The sequence below is a fragment of the Thalassophryne amazonica genome, chromosome 6, assembly GCF_902500255.1.
Source record: "Thalassophryne amazonica chromosome 6, fThaAma1.1, whole genome shotgun sequence".
Lineage (NCBI taxonomy): Eukaryota > Metazoa > Chordata > Actinopteri > Batrachoidiformes > Batrachoididae > Thalassophryne > Thalassophryne amazonica.
The window spans coordinates 75,390,804-75,412,940 of NC_047108.1; the positions used below are offsets into that span (position 1 = coordinate 75,390,804).

The window sequence follows — 22,137 nt, forward strand, 5'->3', positions numbered from 1 at the left end:
CTGGCACCCTCCTACCTAGCTGACCTAATTAAACCTTACGTACCGGCCCGGGCTTTACGTTCTCAGGGTGCAGGACTACTTTGTGTCCCTAGGGTGAATAAGAAGTCTGCGGGTCACAGAGCTTTCTCTTATCGTGTGCCTGTTCTGTGGAATGATCTCCCTGCGTCAATAAAACAGTCAGATTCTGTGGAGATTTTCAAGTCCAGACTTAAGACGCACTTATTTTCCCTTTCATATTGCTAACATACTGGTACATTTTTATTGTACGCTTTTTACTCTTTTAATTCATTTTATTAGTAATTGGAGCGGGCTGCGGCCTCAACTTTCCTAAATTCTGGGTCTTTTAGTGAAGTTTAGGGCTAGTGGCCAGCGATCACCTTAGTATTTCTCTGTTTTTCTTGTTGTTTAATGCTGACAAATTATACAGTATTTCTTGTCTTTCTGATGCCTGATTCTGTTTTTTCTCTCTGTTTAAGGTGCAGCTCCATCCAGAGATGGGAGTTGTGTTCGTGTTGGCGATCCTCCTGTCCTGTGCGCCAATTGCATTTCTTGTATATTCATCCGTGAATTGTTCTGTGAATTGTTCTGTAATTTATGTTTGTAGCATGGCCCAAGCAGAGGATCACCCCTTTGAGTCTGGTCTGCTTGAGGTTTCTTCCTCAGAGGGAGTTTTTCCTTACCACTGTTGCTCTGGGGGTTGACAAGACAGAGCTGAAAACGGTGTCACGTAGGTCACTTGCGTCCCCCCGTATATTTGCTCTTAGTTTGGCTGGTGATATAAAGTCAGTTGGAAAACTTTGCCCTTACTGAGTGTTGTGCTTTAGAGAAGAATACAGTGAACAAGGCTGACATAGTATTTCCCTGTTTGCCATCACTCGATGTTTGCATAAATCACCAACTTCACAAATCAAATCAAATCAATTTTATTTATATAGCGCCAAATCACAACAAACAGTTGCCCCAAGGCACTTTATATTGTAAGGCAAGGCCATACAATAATTACGGAAAAACCCCAACGGTCAAAATGACCCCCTGTGAGCAAGCACTTGGTGACAGTGGGAAGGAAAAACTCCCTTTTAAGAGGAAGAAACCTCCAGCAGAACCAGGCTCAGGGAGGGGCAGTCTTCTGCTGGGACTGGTTGGGGCTGAGGGAGAGAACCAGGAAAAAGACATGCTGTGGAGGGGAGCAGAGATCAATCACTAATGATTAAATGCAGAGTGGTGCATACAGAGCAAAAAGAGAAAGAAACACTCAGTGCATCATGGGAACCCCCCAGCAGTCTAAGTCTATAACAGCATAACTAAGGGATGGTTCAGGGTCACCTGATCCAGCCCTAACTATAAGCTTTAGCAAAAAGGAAAGTTTTAAGCCTAATCTTAAAAGTAGAGAGGGTGTCTGTCTCCCTGATCTGAATTGGGAGCTGGTTCCAGAGGAGAGGAGCCTGAAAGCTGAAGGCTCTGCCTCCCATTCTACTCTTACAAACCCTAGGAACTACAAGTAAGCCTGCAGTCTGAGAGCGAAGCGCTCGGGGTGATATGGTACTATGAGGTCCCTAAGATAAGATGGGACCTGATTATTCAAAACCTTATAAGTAAGAAGAAGAATTTTAAATTCTATTCTAGAATTAACAGGAAGCCAATGAAGAGAGGCCAATATGGGTGAGATATGCTCTCTCCTTCCAGTCCCTGTTAGTACTCTAGCTGCAGCATTTTGAATTAACTGAAGGCTTTTCAGGGAACTTTTAGGACAACCTGATAATAATGAATTACAATAGTCCAGCCTAGAGGACTGCATGAATTAGTTTTTCAGCATCACTCTGAGACAAGACCTTTCTAATTTTAGAGATATTGCGCAAATGCAAAAAAGCAGTCCTACATATTTGTTTAATATGCGCATTGAATGACATATCCTGATCAAAAATGACTCCAAGATTTCTCACAGTATTACTAGAGGTCAGGGTAATGGCATCCAAAGTAAGAATCTGGTTAGACACCATGTTTCTAAGATTTGTGGGGCCAAGTACAATAACTTTGGTTTTATCTGAGTTTAAAAGCAGGAAATTAGAGGTCATCCATGTCTTTATGTCTGTAAGACAATCCTGCAGTTTAGCTAATTGGTGTGTGTCCTCTGGCTTCATGGATAGATAAAGTTGGGTATCATCTGCGTAACAATGAAAATTTAAGCAATGCCGTCTAATAATACTACCTAAGGGAAACATGTATAGAGTGAATAAAATTGGTCCTAGCACAGAACCTTGTGGAACTCCATAATTAACCTTAGTCTGTGAAGAAGATTCCCCATTTACATGAACAAATTGTAATCTATTAGATAAATATGATTCAAACCACCGCAGCACAGTGCCTTTAATACCTATGGCATGCTCTAATCTCAGGAATAAAATTTTATGGTCAACAGTATCAAAAGCAGCACTGAGGTCTAACAGAACAAGCACAGAGATGAGTCCACTGTCTGAGGCCATAAGAAGATCATTTGTAACCTTCACTAATGCTGTTTCTGTACTATGATGAATTCTAAAACCTGACTGAAACTCTTCAAATAGACCATTCCTCTGCAGATGATCAGTTAGCTGTTTTACAACTACCCTTTCAAGAATTTTTGAGAGAAAAGGAAGGTTGGAGATTGGCCTATAATTAGCTAAGATAGCTGGGTCAAGTGATGGCTTTTTAAGTAATGGTTTAATTACTGCCACCTTAAAAGCCTGTGGTACATAGCCAATTAATAAAGATAGACTGATCATATTTAAGATCGAAGCATTAATTAATGGTAGGGCTTCCTTGAGCAGCCTGGTAGGAATGGGGTCTAATAAACATGTTGATGGTTTGGAGGAAGTAACTAATGAAAATAACTCAGATAGAACAATCGGAGAGAAAGAGTCTAACCAAATACCGGCATCACTGAAAGCAGCCAAAGATAACGATACGTCTTTGGGATGGTTATGAGTAATTTTTTTCTCTAATAGTTAAAATTTTATTAGCAAAGAAAGTCATGAAGTCATTACTAGTTAAAGTTAAAGGAATACAGCTCATTAAAAAATAAACTGTCTATGTTGGCCACAAAAGTTAAGAATGGCTGCAAGGTTGCAAAGAACCACAAGCTGATGCTTTGTAGAAACAGCAGATTTTCTCCTAATGCAAATAGTACATGACATCTTTAATCCAGTGTCCATATGTCAGACATGAAGAGTCCTTCCTTTTACACAAGCTAAGCTTTGTAGCCAGAAGTGATTAGGAGGTGATAATATCAACCTGAGACCTGCTAACAGTATCATCCTCAGGAGTTACCACAAAAATTTCTCCAATTATAGATGATCATAGATGGTGCAATAGACGATCTAAAAAACTGAACAGGTTTTTTGTATTAAACCCCAGATACTTCAGAATTTCATACATGACCAAAATATGTGATACAAAGTAGCCAAACACTGTTTACAATGATCACATTTAGGATCGAGAGTACTTTTAACTGTAGTTAATTTGACTTTGGATCAGTGGAGATGGAGTACAACCTTAAATTGAACACCAGTGTGTCTGAGACAAATAGAGGGTGAATATATTCCTTGAATAGCTTTGTGCCACATATCCTCATATCCACTGATACCTGCTCTACAGTATCTTCGTTCCCTTTTCTGTTTAGAGGCCAAAGCTGCAGGATTATAAACAAAAAGTAGCTCATAGAATGTGCTTACTGGCTTTTATCTGTGTTACACAAGAAGAGCGATGGAGGAGGACAAAAAAGGAAATGGCTGGAATGGGAAGTTATAAAACATCTGAGCTGCCAACATCTGTAAAAGTGTGTCTGAGGAATGTCAAGTCTCTCAACCACCTGGTCAAAAGAGGCACAAATGACGTCAGTACAAAGACAAGGTGATGCCACCTTCTGACCATTTATCAAATGCTGCATCCATTCTGGAGGGAATGAACATATGGTTCTCGGCAATTGGTGCAGTAAGTGGAGGGTCATTAAGTTTGAACTTACATCTAAACTGGCTGCAAAAGTGAGGGAAGCCACCAAGACACACATGAAGGAGTTATGAGCTTCTCTGGCCTTGATTAGGAAAACTGTGTGTAGTGCAACATTTGTATTTTGCACCACTGTTTACACAGCTCCATGATGTAGCAGAACAGAGACGGAGTTTCATCCAAGAGGTCAAATCAAGGCTTGAGTCTCCCATGTGCCTTCTGGAAAAGAGTCATGAAATTTCATATCGTCATTTTATGAAAAAAATAAATAAATTTTCAACAGTAAAGGAGCAGATCTATAGAACAGAGTGTGAAAATATTTTGTTCACAATCAGTTTGAGAATGTAAAGGAAATTGTGTATTCTGTGCCAGAACAGGGACAACAATCTTGACAAGTGACATACAGTGCACTTGAAAAGTATTCACAGCACATCACCTTTTCCGCATTTCATGTTACAGCCTTTTTCCAAAATGGAGTAAATTCATTTTTCCCTCAAATTTCTACTCAGAACAACTCAAAGCTTTTTTTTTTTCTTTTTTAAGAGAACAGCCTTAGTTAGGGAGGTGACCGAGAACTACATGGTCACTCTAACATGGTCACCCTAACCCTAATTTTTGCAAATTTATTATAAATTTAAAAAACTAAGTATTCACACTTGTTGCTCAGTATTTGTTGATGTACCATTGGCAGCAATTACATCCTCGAGTCTTCTTGAGCATCAGTGCACAGCCATTTTCAGATCTCTCTCCTGTCCTGAAGCCACTCCTTTGATATTTTGGCTGTGTTTAGTGTCATTGTCCTGCTGAAAGATAAACTGTCGCCCCAGTCTGAGGTCAGAAGCGCTCTGGAGCAGGTTTTCATCCAGGATGTCTCTGTACATTGCTGCATTCATCTTTGTCTCAATCCTGACTAGTCTCTCAGTTCCTGCTGCTGAAAAACATCCCCACACAACCCAGTCTCACAGCAAGTCGCGATTCAGCAGCACGAAATAAACATTAATCTGTTGGTTCGTGATATTGTGACGAAAAGTGCCTCATTTTCGTCACGGCAGCACAAATTCATTCTAATTCATTCTGTGATGGCTGCATGAAATTAAAAGTGAAGCGGGGGGTCAGGGGTGGTTATTGTTAGGGTTGGGGGAAGGAGTAGGATTAGTAATAGTGAGAAAAAACACCCCCTCACAAAAATTTGACTTATTTTGTCACGGGAGCACAAAAAAAAATGTGAGCCTGATGTTCTATCTTTGTCTCATCAGATCAGAGAATTTTTTTTCTCATGGTCTAAGAGTTCTTAGGGGCATTTTGGCAAACTCCAGAGGGGCTGCCATGTGTGTCTTACTAAGGAGTGGCTTCTGTCTGACCACTCTACCATACAGGCCTGATTGGTGAATTGCTGCAGAGATGGTTGTTCCCCTCTTTCCACAGAGGAATGCTGACAGAGTGGCCACACTGTAAAAATTTTTTTTTTTTGGCTTTTAGTTCCTTTAACTTATTTTTTTTTTTATTTTTTATTCAGGTCAACTAAATTTTGCCAAAAAGTTGAGACAACTAGAAATGTTACGTTTTGATCCATTCAACGAGTGAAATAGTACAGTCAACTCAGAAATATGTGATTGGCCATCTTGTCCAATAAGTTGGCAGGTTTCGCACATGCTCAGAACACCGCCCCTGCACAGTCCCCTTTGTCAACCTGTGCCTGCATCCACTCCATGCATCCACTGCCGTAATCCAGCATTGCAAATTTTCTTTGCCTCATGGTGGATTAAAGGAGAGAATTTTATCTCTGCACTCTGCAGAACTACACCATCAACAAATGGAATCCTTTTGAATGCATAATACAACATACACATTGTGTTCTGCTACACTTCAGACCACTGACTCCATGGAGACACCAGCAGTGATAAAAGGAGTGGATGTTGGCCTACTGACCATCACAGAGCAAAATGTGGAGATGACAGCCCAGAACATTGTGGCTGTTGCAGTAATCCTGGAGGAGCGCATTGTTTTGCGTGAGTTGCGAGATGTACCAAACGGCTTTGCGATGCTGATTGGACTACTTTACTGTGTCAGCATTGATTATCCTAAGGGACTGAAGTACACCTTTTACTACAACTACTAATACTACTTACAATAATTTTGACAAGTAAAATGTTTATAGAGAATTTAAATGTTAGAATTTAATAGTTACATTTATAAACAATGTTGGTTAGAAATTACAAGTTTTACTGTTACAGTGCTGTCAACAGTTAAATATGAGGTCAAGAAAGAATATTTTACTTTTTATAAAACAAGTATTTATTTTCATTGAAGTCAAGAAAGGGTGACTATAAAGTGAGTTTTGGCAAAACAGGTGTCATTGTCATGTTGAGGTGGCAGAGGGTTGTTGTCGGCAGCTGGGGAAAGTAACTAAAAAAGTAACTACAACCCCTGGCAAAAATTATGGAATTACTGGCCTCGGATGATGTTCATTCAGTTGTTTAATTTGTAGAAAAAAAGCAGATCACAGACATGACACAAAACTAAAGTCATTTCAAATGGCAACTTTCTGGCTTTAAGAAACACTATAAGAAATCAAGAAAAAAAGATTGTGGCAGTCAGTAACGGTTACTTTTTAGACCAAGCAGAGGAAAAAAATATGGAATCACTCAATTCTGAGGAATAAATTATGGAATCACCCTGAGAAATTTTCATCCCCCAAACTAACACCTGCATCAAATCAGATCTGCTCGTTGACATTGACCCTATGTGTCATTTTGCAAGGAATGTTTTTGCAGTTTTTGCTTTATGGCAAGATGCATTATCATCTTGAAAAATGATTTAATCATCCCCAAACATACTTTCAATTGTCCAAAATATCAACGTAAACTTGTGCATTTATTGATGATGTAATGACAGCCATCTCCCCAGTGCCTTTACCTGACATGCAGCCCCATATCATCAATGACTGTGGAAATTTACATGTTCTCTTCAGGCAGTCATCTTTATAAATCTCATTGGAAAGGCAGCAACAAAAGTTCCAGCATCATCACCTTGCCCAATGCAGATTCGAGATTCATCACTGAATATGACTTTCATCCAGTCATCCACAGTCCACGATTGCTTTTCCTTAGCCCATTGTAACCTTGTTTTTTCTCTGTTTAGGTGTTAATGATGGCTTTTGTTTAGCTTTTCTGTATGTAAATCCCATTTCCTTTAGGCGGTTTCTTACAGTTTGGTCACAGATGTTGACTCCAGTTTCCTTCCATTCGTTCCTCATTTGTTTTGTTGTGCATTTTTCGATTTTTGAGACATATTGCTTTAAGTTTTCGGTCTTGACGCTTTGATGTCTTCCTTGGTCTACCAGTATGTTTGCCTTTAACAACCTTCCCATGTTGTTTGTATTTGGTCCAGGGTTTAGACACAGCTGACTGTGAACAACCAACATCTTTTGCAACATTGCGTGATGATTTACCCTCTTTTAAGAGTTTGATAATCCTCTCCTTTGTTTCAATTGACATCTCTCGTGTTGGAGCCATGATTCATGTCAGTCCACTTGGTGCAACAGCTCTCCAAGGTGTGATCACTCCTTTTTAGATGCAGACTAACGAGCAGATCTGATTTGATGCAGGTGTTAGTTTTGGGGATGAAAATTTACAGGGTGATTCCATAATTTTTTCCTCAGAATTGAGTGATTCCATATTTTTTTCCTCTGCTTGGTCTAAAAAAGTAACCGTTACTGACTGCCACAATCTTTTTTTCTTGATTTCTTATAGTGTTTCTTAAAGCCAGAAAGTTGCCATTTGAAATGACTTTAGTTTTGTGTCATGTCTGTGATCTGCTTTTTTTCTACAAAATTAAACAACTGAATGAACATCCTCCGAGGCCGGTGATTCCATAATGTTTGCCAGGGGTTGTAGTAATCTAACTTAGTTACTTTTACAACTGAGTAATCAGTAAGGTAACTAAGTTACTTTTTCAAGGAGTAATCAGTAATCAGTAACTGGATTACTTTATCAAAGTAACTGTGGCAACACTGCATATGACACACATGGATGTTCTCAGAGGTGTCAAGTAACGAAGTACAAATACTTCGTTACTGTACTTAAGTACACTTTTTAGGTATCTATACTTTACTCCTTTACTTATTTTTCTGCCTACTTCTGACTTCTACTCATTACATTTTCACACAAGTATCTGTACTTTCTATTCCTTACATTTTTAAAACAAACTTGTTACTTGTTACTCTTGGCGGCTTCAGTTTTTATATATATATATATATATATATATATATAATATATATATATATATATATATATATATATATATATATATATATATATGAGGGCTGTCAATAAAGTAACGGTCCTTTTTATTTTTTTCAAAAACTATATGGATTTCATTCATATGTTTTTACGTCAGACATGCTTGAACCCTCGTGCGCATGCGTGAGTTTTTCCACGCCTGTCGGTGACGTCATTCGCCTGTGAGCACTCCTTGTGGGAGGAGTCGTCCAGCCCCTCGTCGGAATTCCTTTGTCTGAGAAGTTGCTGAGAGACTGGCGCTTTGTTTGATCAAAATTTTTTCTAAACCTGTGAGACACATCTATGTGGACACGGTTCGAAAAATTAAGCTGGTTTTCAGTGAAAATTTTAACGGCTGATGAGAGATTTTGAGGTGATTCTGTCGCTTTAAGGACTTCCCACGGTGCGAGACGTCGCTCAGCGCTCTCAGGCAGCGTCGTCAGCCTGTTCAAGCTGAAACCCTTCACATTTCAGGCTCTATTGATCCAGGACGTCGTGAGAGAACAGAGAAGTTTCAGAAGAAGTCGGTTTCAGCATTTTATCCGGATATTCCACTGTTAAAGGAGATTTTTTTAATGAAAGACGTGCGGACGGGTCCGCGCGTCGGCTCGCAGCCGCCGCGACGCTCCGCCACAGGAAAAACACCTCCATTGGAAGCCTTAAGGACAAGTTGGAACATGTCCTGCTGTTAAACAATTTCTCATATACTCACTCCACTGAAAGCCATCAAAAGCCACCTGGATTTTACAAATGGTTATCAACACGGAGGTGTTTTTCCTGTGACGCCGCACCGCGTCGGCTGCGTCCCGACGCGCGGACCCGTCCGCACGTCTTTCATTAAAAAAATCTCCTTTAACAGTGGAATATCCGGATAAAATGCTGAAACTGACTTCTTCTGAAACTTCTGTTCTCTCACGACGTCCTGGATCAATAGAACCTGAAATGTGGAGGTTTTCAGCTTGAACAGGCTGACGATGGCGGCTGAGAGCGCTGAGCGACGTCTCGCACCGTGGGAAGTCCTTAAAGCGACAGAATCACCTCAAAATCTCTCATCAGCTGTTAAAATTTTCACTGAAAACCAGTTTAATTTTTCGAACCGTGTCCACTTCGATGTGTCTCACAGGTTAGAAAAAATTTTGATCAAACAAAGCGCCAGTCTCTCAGCAACTTCTCAGACAAGGAATTCCGACGAGGGGCTGGACGACTCCTCCCACAAGGAGTGCTCACAGGCGAATGACGTCACCGACAGGCTTGGAAAACACACGCATGCGCACGAGGGTTCAAGCATGTCTGAAGTAAAACATATGAATGAAATCCATATAGTTTTTTGAAAAAAATAAAAAGGACTGTTACTTTATTGACAGCCCTCGTATATTTCACGTCATGTGCGCCTGTAATCAACTTTTTCTGCAGCGCGGCTTTGCTTTGAACCGTGAACCAATTGAAGCAGTGGTTCGCAGATTGAAGCAATGCTTCAACCTATTGCTTCGTTTATTCTTTCTTTCGCTTAATTTTCCCCCGCTAAAACCCTAAAGAGCATACTTCTGTGAGTATTATTTACCTTTTCTATGTTAAACCGCCTGTTATGGTCTTCTGAAACAGTTGATAGATGTATTTTATAACTTAAAAACGGGAGCGATGCTAACGTGTTAGCATGTCTATGGTATTTTCATGTTAAAGTTAGCATTAAGCAATTGCAGCTCTCATCACGTTCAGGTGCATTTGTTTTCAAATGTAATATTTGTAAATTTATTTTTGTTTATATCTTAATAATCTGATGATTATTATATACCATTTTAGAGAAAGAGGCAAAAAGAACCTGCATAGACACACAACAGAAAATATAGAAGCAACTAACATGAACATAAATAAATAAATACATACATACATACTACATAATAAATGTTTCCTGTGAACCCCGAGTGACTCTCACACCTCCATTTCATCCCTGTCTTATTTAATGACAGTTTGTTTCGGTCAAACCCTATTTTCAGTTTGTTAATTTCTTCAGTGATTCTCCTCCAGAACTATCTGCCAAACTAGAAACTGCTGCATCCTAGTAAGAGCAGAATACTACTGGAATGAATTTAAATAAGGAAAGTTGGGGTTTTTTCTCACTAAATGGATGCTACACTCACTGCAGTTTATTGTCTGGAATAGTCCCAGATTGCATTTCAGAGCTTCTAGAATTGAAACATTTTCGTGCAGGTGGTGTTGGGGGGTAGTTTGGGTTTTGGGTCTTGGGCCACATGTAGAACAAATCAGTTTTTAAATTAAGCCTTTCAATTCATATAGTGGCATCTACCTTTTTTTTTTTTTTAAAGGTTACTTTATACTTTACTATAAGTAGGTTTTGGGCACTACGAGGTCTATTAGAAAAGTATCCGACCTTATTATTTTTTCAAAAACATATGGATTTGAATCACGTGTGATTACAGCAGAATGCTGAACCCTCGTGGGCATGCGAGAGTTTTTCACGCCTGTCGGTTACGTCATTCGCCTGTGGCAGTCTTTGAGTGAGGAGTCGTCCACCGCTCGTCGATTTTTTCATTGTTTAGGAATGGCTCAGAGACTGTTGCTTTGTTGATAAAAATTTTTCAAAACTGTAAGGCACAATGAGTGGACACCATTCGATAATCAGCTGGTTTTCGGTAAAAAATTTAACGGCTGATGAGAGATTTTGGTTGGTAGTGTCGCTTTTAAGGACGGTCCACGGCGCTGATGGCGATCTGCGCTTCGAGGCGGCAGCGTCTCGCCGTTTCAAGTTGAAAACTTCACATTTCAGGCTCTGTTGATGCAGTAAGTCGTCAGAGAACAGAGAACTTTCAGAAGAAGTCGGCATGAGGAGTTTATTCGGACATTCCATTGTTAACGGTCATTTTGTAATGAAAGAACGTGCGGGCAGAGTCGCATGTCGGGCTGGACCGACCGCGGGGGGGTCGCGGCAGGAAAAACACCTCCGTTGGAAATCTTAACGGGCAAGTTGGAACATGCCCAAGCTGTTAAACAATTCTCAGTTACTCACTTGTTGAAAGCCATTAAAAGCCGCCTGAATTCTACAAATGGTTTTCAACACGGAGGGTTTTCCTGTCGCGGCGCACACAGATTTGCCGAGTCGTCACGGAAACGACTCGAGGAATTTGCGCGACGTTTTCATTTAAAAAATGCCTTAAACAGGGAATGTCCGCATAAATTCCTCATGCCGGGCTCTTCTGAATCTTCTCTGTTCTCTCACGATGTCCTGGGTGAATAAGCCTTAAATTAGGATGTTTAAGCTCGAAACAGGCCGACGACAGCGCCTGGAAGCGCTGCAGGAGTCCCGCTCCGTGGGAAGTCCTTTACACCGACAGAAACACCCCATAATCTATCATCAGCTGTTAAACTTTTCACAGAAAACCATCTTAATTTTCGATAGTGTCCACTTGGATATTCCTCACAGTTCCAGAAAAAAATTTTGAAAGCAACGCGCGCGTCTCGAGCAGCGTGTGAAACAAAGGAATTCAGAGAGAGGGCGGGACCAATCTCACTCAAGGCCTGCCACAGGGAAATGACGTCACGACACGCGTGAAAAAACTCACGCATGCGCACGAGGGTTCAAGCATGATTGGTGTAATCGCATGTCATTCAAATCCATATAGTTAAAAAAAAAATAAAAGGGTCGGTTTATTATCTAAGAGACCTCGTACTTTTTCACTTTTACTTGAGTAAAGAGGTCAAGTTGATACTTCAACTTTTACCAGAGTGTTTTTAAACTGCAGTATCTATACTTCTACTTAAGTAACAAATGTGTGTACTTTTGACACCACTGGATGTTCTGCACAACAAAGTAGCCACCTATTTCCACATTAGTTAAGCCATACCTGTTTCCAGTACATTTTCAAAGAATTACAAAGAATGTGAAAGAAAAGTTTTAGTTTTGTGCAAAGTTTTGTTTTATGCTGGAGTTACAGGCACACACACAGCCTCAGTAACTGTACATGCAGACAGGGACTGTAATGAGCAGCAAGAGCAGTTGGCTGCCATTCATTCTCAGTAGATGCTGGCATCGTAGGGCGCTGGGCTCCAAGGTGCTCTATAATGCCAGTGTCCATTTAGAATGAATGGCAGTCAAGTGCTCTTGCTGTGATGGTCCCTCTCTGTGTATCCCCAACCCACACACTGACACGTGGTAAGAGACAATCTGTTGTTTTGTTCTGTTTTTAGTTATGTTAATGATTTAAAAAGATGTTTTAAGAATAACTTGAAATGAATGTTTACTGAATAAATTGTTTCAGAAATTAATTGGTTTTACTTTATGCTCTACTTGGTAGCCTATTGTTTTCAAACAAAGTAGTTGAAGATTGCCTTTCTCAACACAGGATTTGTGTCAGATTCAAACCCTGACAGCTGCAGTTAAGAGTAAGCCTTTGATATTGCTGTAAAAAAAAAAAGAAAAATCCCAAGTTGACTTAACTTAAAATAATGTGTAACCTTGCTGCCTTAAAATTTTGATTAAGGCTAGCAAATTATTTCAGGTAATTTCAATTCACAACTAAGTTGAAATTACTTGATATACCTTGTGAGCCTGATTTAAAAGTGAGTTGAGATTACTTGAGTATCGCTGCTGATGGAACATAAATATTTGTTTATTTGACTAAAAAGAAAGTTCCCAGAACAAAGTAATAAGTCATGTGAACTTGGTCTTTAAAGTTGGAGACACTTAGTTGTGAGTTGAAATTACTTGCTATAACTTGTTGGCCTGATTTAAAAGTGAGTTGAGATTACTTGACACTAAGTTGTGAGTTCAAATTACCTAAAATAATTTGCGAGCCTTAATCAAAATTTTAAGACAGTGAGGTTGCAAATTATTTTAAGTTGAGTCAACTTGGAATTTTTTACAGTGCATCTGGTTCTTGGTCACCTCCCTGACTAAGGCTGTTCTCCCCGATCGCTAAGTTTAGACAGGCAGCCAGGTCTAGGAAGAGTCCTGATAGATCCAAACCTTTTCCATTTACAGATGATGGAGGTCACTGTGCTCATTGGGACCTTCAAAGCAGCAGAAATGTTTCTGTGCCCTTCCCCAGATTTGTGCCTTTAGATAATCCTGTCTCAGAGGTCTACAGACAATTCCTTTGACTTCATGCTTGGTTTTTGTTCTGACATACACTGTCAACTGTGGGACCTTATATGTAGACAGGTGTGTTTCTTTCCAATTCATGTCCAATCAACTGAATTTACCCCCAGTGGACTCAATTAAGTTGTAGAAACATCTCTGAGATCAATTTTAAGCTTCATGACAAATACTGTTGTTTTTTTAACAAATTTGAAAATATCTATTAAAAAAAACTTTTTTTCACATTGTCATTATGGGGTATTGTCAGTAGAATTTTGAGGGGAAAAAAAGGAATTTCATCCATTTTGGAATAAGGCTGTAACATAAAATGTGGAAAAAGTGAAGCGCTGTGAATACTTTTCGGATAAACTGTATATTTTTCAGTTTGCTCCATAATTCTGCGATAAAATGCCAGAACCAAACCCCGGGCGCATCCACGGGAAGCCCAGTTTTTAGACCTTCCTGCGCCGACTGCCCGCATTGCGGTCGACGGTCTCCGGCGATGGGGTTGCCTGCAGCCTTCTGGGGGCTTCCCAGGCCGCTGGCCAAAAAAGAAAGAAAAAACCTTTGGACTACAACCTCAGATCAGATCAACACCACAAACATATTAAAGAAATGCCGATTTTATTACGTTCTTGGCGGACATAATCGGAGCGAGTGTGTGTGTGTATGTGAGACAGAGAGAGAGGAAAAGAAATTCATAGCGAAGCATCAACTTTTACTTCTTGCTCCGATGACCAGCGACGATATGTACTTTGTCAGGATATGTTGTTGCTTGGGACGATATGTGCCGACGACAATATGTGCAGGTGCCTTTGAACAGTGAATATATCTTTTTGGCAACAATATATGCACTGCGACAATACATGCCATAACAGCAGCGTTATCTGCAAAGAGCAAGACTCCTCGTGTGAATTCTCTGATCTTTGTCTTGGAGAGCAAGTGAGCAATGTTGAAGAGGTGACTGTCTGATCTTGTATGAAGGTATTTTGATATTGGAGTCCACCGAATTGATGTGTTCTGTAAAGTCCTCGACCTCCTGTTGCTTGATTTTAACCCATGTGTCATCGACATATCTGAAGCAGTGACTGGGAGAGATGCCCGTGAACGATGTCAAGGCTGTCTTCTCCACTCGCTCCATGTTATTCCCAAATGCATGAAGTAAAAGGCACTAGAAGCAGGCCACACAGCAGAAAAGATCCAGCACAGTTACCTTAGGAGGATTTTGGGTCTTAGAATTAGAAGGCTTCATTTTAAAATATTAGACCTCCAAAAAATCTTGATAGTCTTTACAAAAGGTTAGAAACCTTAGTGGGGGAAGAGGCCTATAATAAGATCACAAAGTTCATAGTTAAAATTCAAATGGCTGAGCATTTAAAAAGTAAGGAGAGGCAAATCAGGAAGTTTCACAACCTTTTAGTGCAGAAAAGGTGTACTTTCAGTGGGAGTAGTTTTAAAGATACACCCAGACAAATTAGTGACAACAGGGAAAATTGGGTAAAGAATCTGTCCGACAGGGTTCTTACACAGACAGAAAAGGATGTGCTCACCAAAGGACTAAATTTCTCAGTGACTCCTAAACATATTCCGACAGTAGATTACATCACTGCAGTAGAGTCAGCCATTAAACACAACAGTTTGGCAGAGTCAGAAGCTGGGGACCTCCGACTAAGAGTCACAGCAGCGCTTAACAGTGCTAAGCTCCGTCCAACATCACAGGAGAAGAACAGAAAGCTTTGGCAGCACTGCAGAAGGACCAAAGCATCCTTATCCTGCCAGCGGATAAAGGCAGATGCACGGTGGTCCTGAACACATCGGACTACGAGGCCAAGATCAACAACTTGCTCAATGACTCCAGTACATACGAACGTCTGAAGAGAGACCCCACGAGCGGCTATAAGAAGAAAATCATTAGCTGCCTCCAAAACCTGGAGAAAGAGGGACTCATCGACAGGCAGACATACTACAGACTGTACCCTGGGGACGCCACTCCGTGCATCTATGGACTGCCCAAAATCCACAAACAGGACGTGCCACTCAGGCGTATTGTATGTAGCACAGATTCCATCACGATGAGGAAGCTTCTGTGATTTGAAGCGAAACGTCCTCACGTCAAGCAACCCAGTCCAGTCGAAGATTCAAGCTTCTCTGCTATTTACACCCATTATCTTCATCACATCCTAGTGACATTCACTGAGAGGCACAGGAGGCACAGAATAGAAAAGTCTGTTCGACTTATGATTATGATGATTATGTACATCAGTTGCACATAATCAGAATTTGTCCAAATAACATAAATGTCCAGCCCAGTCTCTCATTTTTTTTGTTGTTTTTTTGTTCTCCCATCACAAAATTAGTCAAATTTTCGTGACAGGGTTTTTTTTTTTTAACTCACTATTACTAACCCTACTCCGAACCATAACCCCCGCAGCACTTTTCATCCCCCCGCAGCACTTTTCATTTCGTGCAGCCATCACGGAATTAATTAGAATAAATCTGTGCTGCTGTAACGAAAATGGGGCGCTTTTCGTCACAATATCACATACCAATAGCTTAATGTATATTTCGTGCTGCTGAATCACGACTTGCCGTGAGACCTAATTGAGAAACATAAAACAATTTATTAGGACATTCTGATCATGTGTAGTGAAGGCAGACAACAACGTGACTAGAACCACACTGCACCGTGACTGCAGTCTTAAACTCATGACATGCTTCCTGCTTTTGTTCAGTGCTACGAAATGTAATACGCGCTAAAAAGGATGGGTGGACTCAAAATGACAAAGTGGACATTGAAGGATGTTCTTTCCTGCAGCAGGTGCTTTGGGTATACAACATCTGCAGAAGTGAAACCAGTGACACATCTATGATTCATGTAAGTCTGTGTCAAACTGTAGACTTTTTAGTGTGAGTGTTGTACCTGCAGGTCTCAACACTCATATTATATGAGAGAGAAAGCCTTAAGTTAATGACTTGGTAAGGCTCATTTTTTCATAATGAATTATGTAATGTTTTGATAAAGGGAATATAAGGAACATTGTACTCATTAATGCCCACAATTTTAGAATGGAATGTCCAGTATACGTTTGATGTCCTTGTCCAATACCTTTGGCTGTGTACTTTTAGCTGCAGTGACAGGAACGCTCAAAGTCAGTCAGACTTCATGCATTGTACTCTACAATACATTCAGATACAGCTGTGTTCAAAATAATAGCAGTGACTTTTAAAAAGTAAGGAAAGCTCAAAATCATTAAAATGCCTTTTTTTGATACACACAAATGCATTGGGAACACTGCACATTCCATTCCAAATCAAAAGCCAGAGCTATTGGACTACATTTCTAGGGTTTTTCCTCAGAAACAGCATTTGTGATGTCAACCCACAAGTTTACAATTGGATTGACATTCCGGGATTGGGCTGGCCACTCCATAACATTAATTTCATTGGTCTGGAGCCAAGATGCTGCTCACTTGCTGGTGTGTTTGGGGTTATTGTCTTGTAGAAACATTTCAAAGGCATTTCATCTTTGACATAAGACAACAAGACAAGTGTTTTCATGTATTCAAACTGATCTATGATGCCTGGTATGCAGTAAATAGGCCTGACACCATAGTATGAGAAACATGATGCTTGTTCCACCATGCTTCACTGTCTTCAGAGTGTACAAGTGGCTTGAATTCAGTGGCTTGAATCCAGTGGCTTGAATCCAGTGCCTCGTACTGTGGCTTGAATTCAGTTTTTGTGGGTCATCTGACAAACTGTCTGTGGCTCCTCGACCCAAAAGAACAATCTTGCTTTCATCAATCCATAAAATGTTGCACCATTTCTCATTGTCACTGTGTTTTAGGCAAATTTTAACTTCTTACACACGTTGTTTAAACAAAGGGAGTTTGCGGGGGCTCACATCCCATCACCATTTCAGCAAAATGTCAAGACTTTGGCTGAGCTCCTGACACTGGGAAAGATCCAAAACTTGTAAAGATGTGAAAAAATAATTACCCAGGAAAACAGGGATACAACTAAATTTGACAATCTGCGTGATGGTGCAGTGACATTGTGCCATTGCTTTGGGAGAGCCCTGGACTGTTGATGTTTAAAAACGCAAAAGTACTTTCTATCCGACTACTCGATTAATCGATAACTTGATAACTAAAATAATCGATAGCTGCAGCCTAGTTGGGACGTTGTGTAAAAGTTAAAACAGAATACAATGATTTGCAAATCCTCTTCAACCTATATTCAATTGAATACACCACAAAGACAAAATATTTAATGTTCAAACTGAAAGTTTTGTTTTTGTGCAAATATTTGCTCATTTTGAAATGATACCTGCAACACGTTTCAAAAAAGCTGGGACAGTGGTATGTTACCACTGTGTTACATCATCTTTCCTTCTAACAACACTCAAAAAGTGTTTGGGAACTGAGGACACTAATTGTTGAAGCTTGTAGGTAGAATTCTTTCCCATTCTTGCTTGATGTACGACTTAAGTTGTTCAACAGTCCGGGGACTCTGTTGTTGTTTTGCGCTTCATAATGCGCCACACATTTTCAATGGGCGACAGGTCTGGACTGCAGACAGGTCAGTCTAGTACCCCCACTCTTACTACGAAGCCATGCTTTTGTAACACGTGCAGAATGCGGCTTGGCATTGTCTTGCTGAAATAAGCAGGGACGTCCCTGATAAAGACATTGCTTGGTTGGCCGCATGTGTTGCTCCAAAACCTGGATGTACCTTTCAGCATTGATAGTGCCATCACAGATGTGTAAGTTGTCCATGTCACGGTGACTAACACACCCCCATACCATCACAGATGCTGGCTTTTGAACTTTGCGCTGGTAACAATCTGCATGCTCTTTTCCTTTTGTCCAGAGGACATAACGTCCATGATTTCCAAAACCATATGAAATGTGGACTCATCAGACCACAGCACACTTTTCCACTTTGCGTCTGCCCATTTCAAATGAGCTCGGGCCCAAAGAAGGCGGCGGCGTTTCTGGATGTTGTTAATGTATGGCTTCGTTTTGAATGGTAGAGTTTTAACTTGCACTTGTAGATGTAGCGATGAACTGTGTTAACTGACAATGGTTTTCTGAAGTGTTCCTGAGGCCACGTGGTAAGATCCTTTACACAATGATGTCGGTTTTTAATGCAGTGCCACGTGAGGGATCAAAGGTCACGGGCATTCAATATTGGTTTTCTGCCACTTACATGTAGAAAGTTCTCCAGATTCTCTGAATCTTCTGATTATGTTATGGACTGTAGATGGTGGAATTCCTTGCAATTGAATGTTGAAAAACATTGTTCTTAAATTGTTGGACTATTTTTTTCATGCAGTTCAAAGTGGTGATCCTCACACCATCTTTGCTTGTTAACGGCTGAGCCTTTTGGGGATGCTCCTTTTATACCAAATCATGACACTCACCTGTTTCCAATTAACCTATTCACTTGTGGAATGTTCCAAACCAGGTGTTCTTTGAGCATTCATCAACTTTCCCAATCTTTTGTTGCCCCTGTCTCAGCTTTTTTTTAAAATGTGTTGCAGACATCAATTTAAAAATGAGCAAATATTTGCACAAAAACAATAAAGTTTATCAGTTTGAACATTAAATATCTTGTATTTATGGTGTATTCAATTGAATATAGGTTGTAGAGGATTTGTATTCTGTTTTTATTTACATTTCACACAATGTCCCAACTTCATTGGAATTGGGGTTGTACACTGTAAAGGTAATTTGTCACTTTATTTTGTTTTGTTCAATCAGAATTTGTAGTTTTCTATAAATTAGTGTTTAAAATAGATTGCTTATGTATTTTTAATAAATTTGCAAAAATCTTCTTTTTTTTTTTTCTTGCATTTCCATTTTGGAATAAGTAACACAAGAAAATGTGGGGAAAGTGCAGTGCCGTGAATACTTTCTGGATGCACTGTAAAAGGTGCTATGTTGCTCTTTCGCCTGGTAGTTCAACATTGATACGGCAGATTGTTATTTTACTTGTGCAACTTCAGATCTTCTAGGAGAATGAACCTAATTTGAATGTGTTGATGGTGGGAGAAAGCCAGAAGTCTCAAAAGAAATGCATGTAGACATGTAGAGAACATTCAAACTCAACACAAAAAGAAACTGGACATTGCTGACTTTGAACCCAGGACACTTTTGACATTATAATAGTTGTTTTCCCATGCAGGCACCCACGGTAAACCTAAAATATACAGAAGTACAAAAACATTATAGGCTAAAGTGTATAATGACATGCAATCTCATCTCACACCTACTCCACCAGGTTCTCATATTCATCTTTTGATTTACAGTGTGTCACAAAAACAAAATAGTTCCCCTTGTTGCTCCCAAAGCCTTTGGAGAAGACTGTTAATGAATAGATTTTTTTTTCTCTTTCCAAAAATATGCACAAATAAATGGTGTAGTTTTGAAGGCCAAACCAGATGTTTTTATATTGAATTACACTCAGGTTGGAGAATAATCCGCATTTTAGCATCTCTCTGTCTTTGGGAGCATCTTTGTTCTGAGAAAAAGGAAACACTTTCGTCAAGATCAACTGACCGCCTACAGTGCTGGAGTCTTTTCCATCAAGCAAAAATATTGCTGGGTGTATATCAATGGTTTAGATGAAGGAAAATTTGTGCAACACATAACCACATTTCCAAACAAATAGAAGAGCCTGTTAAAACTCAAGGTGCCACAGTGCTGCCCACAGCTGAGTGGGTGACTTTTCCCTTACTGGGAATCCAGAGTTTATCCTGAGCTTGTTTGGTTATTGTTGGTGTGATCTACTGTCTGTAACACACACGCGATGCACCCATAATGGAGGCAGACTGCTGTTGCACACATTTCCACTTTTAGCCTCTCATATTCTTTGCAAAAATTAGTGAATTCACACTGCTGTCAAAGAACAAGGGTGGAGGTCCATGGTAAAAATACTGTGACCACAATTTGCTTTATTCATGTGGAAAATCTGATTGTCCATTGTTCCTATGGGTCCATAAATGTTAATAAAGCCATTTAACGAAACAAAGGCTGGATAGTTCATGACAACGACCAACCCGGAAGTAAACAAAACTGTCACACCTCTCTTGGCAACGGCACACGCGAGAGCATTATGCCCGTGAAAACCATTGACTAAGGTAAGACGGCTAATCTACAAGTTTAATCGTCGATGTGAAACGGTGATTAGACGGATAGTGTTTCTCGACTAACTGTCGTTGACTTAGGAGACTGAAAGATTAGACTGCTCTATGAAACTGGGCCCATGTGTTCCTGGAGGTTAAGAAGGTGAGGCCAGTTAAAACCATGTGGCCGTCACTGATACCCATCTCCTATAATGAAACAGCTGAGAGAACAACCTCAGCCATGAGAGGGGCCTGGACTGCATCTCAACCAACAAGAAAAAAAAAAAAAGAACCACAATACAGCTAATTTTAATGACTGCTGTAGTTCTACAGAGGGGAAGTGTGGGCAATCATGGGGCCACAAGACTCTCAGCAATGTATGATTGCAGACCATTTGTCGCCACAGAATTTTTATGTATTTATTTTTTTAATTTGAATTTATCTTTTAATGCTGGGTTGCAGTCATGCAGTAAATCCTAATTGCAATTCTTTCTTTCCTTTGTCCTTTTAGCTGATGGGGTCTTTTGTCCTAGCAGTGGGTCTGTGGCTGCGTTTTGATCCAGAAACCGTGTCTCTGCTTGCTGGCGATGCTGCTCCTGATACCTTCTTCATTGGTGGGTAACACAGCAAGTCTCAGGTCATATCTGCATTACCTGTACCCATTTCAGGTCTTTTGGAGGCTTTGTTCAAGTCAGCCTCTTGCATGTGTGGTATCGTGTTGTATACATGGTGTGGAGAAAAGATTTTAAACCTGTAAACTGCAAATAGTTAAGATGCCTATTCAACAGCTGTTCATCAGATACAGTTGCCAGGAGTTTGTTGAATCAAAGGGGGGTGTGTGTTGACAGTTTTTTTTGTTTGTTTGTTTGTTTTTTCTCTCAACTTTATCGGCTTCTGAATTCTTTTTCAGAAAATTTTCACAGAACATGGGTTATCACTGCTATCCACAATTTGTCATTGCTTTTTGGCACTTGGTGTTGGGGTTTGGTCCAGGCTTGGGTTATGGGTTGGTCTTTGTGTCTTTTATTTGAGCTCTCTTGACCTGTTGTGTCCTGTGTGGATGCGTGCGTGTGGTGTGTGTCCCGGCTGTCCCTGTATGAATGTAGGTTCACCTGTCATCCTGCTATTTGTGTGTGAGCCCCTTGTGTGTCCCTTCATGTGCACTTACTGTTCTGCTGTTGTCTGTGTATGATGTGTGTGAGCACACCCACCCTTAGGTCTATGAATGCATGTGTTACATGTCCCCCGTTTCATGGGTGAGTCATGTGTGTGCACGTGTGGCATTGTCATTGGCATTTTAAGGTTCTGCTACTAACCTATAAAATTATTAATGGACTGGCACCCTCCTACCTAGCTGACCTAATTAAACCTTACGTACCGGCCCGGGCTTTACGTTCTCAGGGTGCAGGACTACTTTGTGTCCCTAGGGTGAATAAGAAGTCTGCGGGTCACAGAGCTTTCTCTTATCGTGTGCCTGTTCTGTGGAATGATCTCCCTGCGTCAATAAAACAGTCAGATTCTGTGGAGATTTTCAAGTCCAGACTTAAGACGCACTTATTTTCCCTTTCATATTGCTAACATACTGGTACATTTTTATTGTACGCTTTTTACTCTTTTAATTCATTTTATTAGTAATTGGAGCGGGCTGCGGCCTC

At 40.3% G+C, this 22,137-nt stretch overlaps 1 protein-coding gene across 2 annotated transcripts in view; it reads left to right on the plus strand.

The window, feature by feature from the left end:
- The window catches only part of LOC117512445 (tetraspanin-2-like), a 104,716-nt gene that overhangs the window by 36,472 nt on the left and 46,107 nt on the right, over window positions 1-22,137 (plus strand). Inside the window, exon 1 of one of the 2 annotated variants that reach the window (XM_034172522.1) lies at window positions 20,994-21,096. The exons of the other annotated variant lie outside the window; for it this stretch is intronic. Coding sequence (XP_034028413.1) covers window positions 20,997-21,096 — 100 coding nt within the window. The 5' untranslated portion in view covers window positions 20,994-20,996. Of the gene's footprint in view, window positions 1-20,993; window positions 21,097-22,137 lie in introns of those variants that run through there. 2 annotated transcript variants of the gene reach the window in all.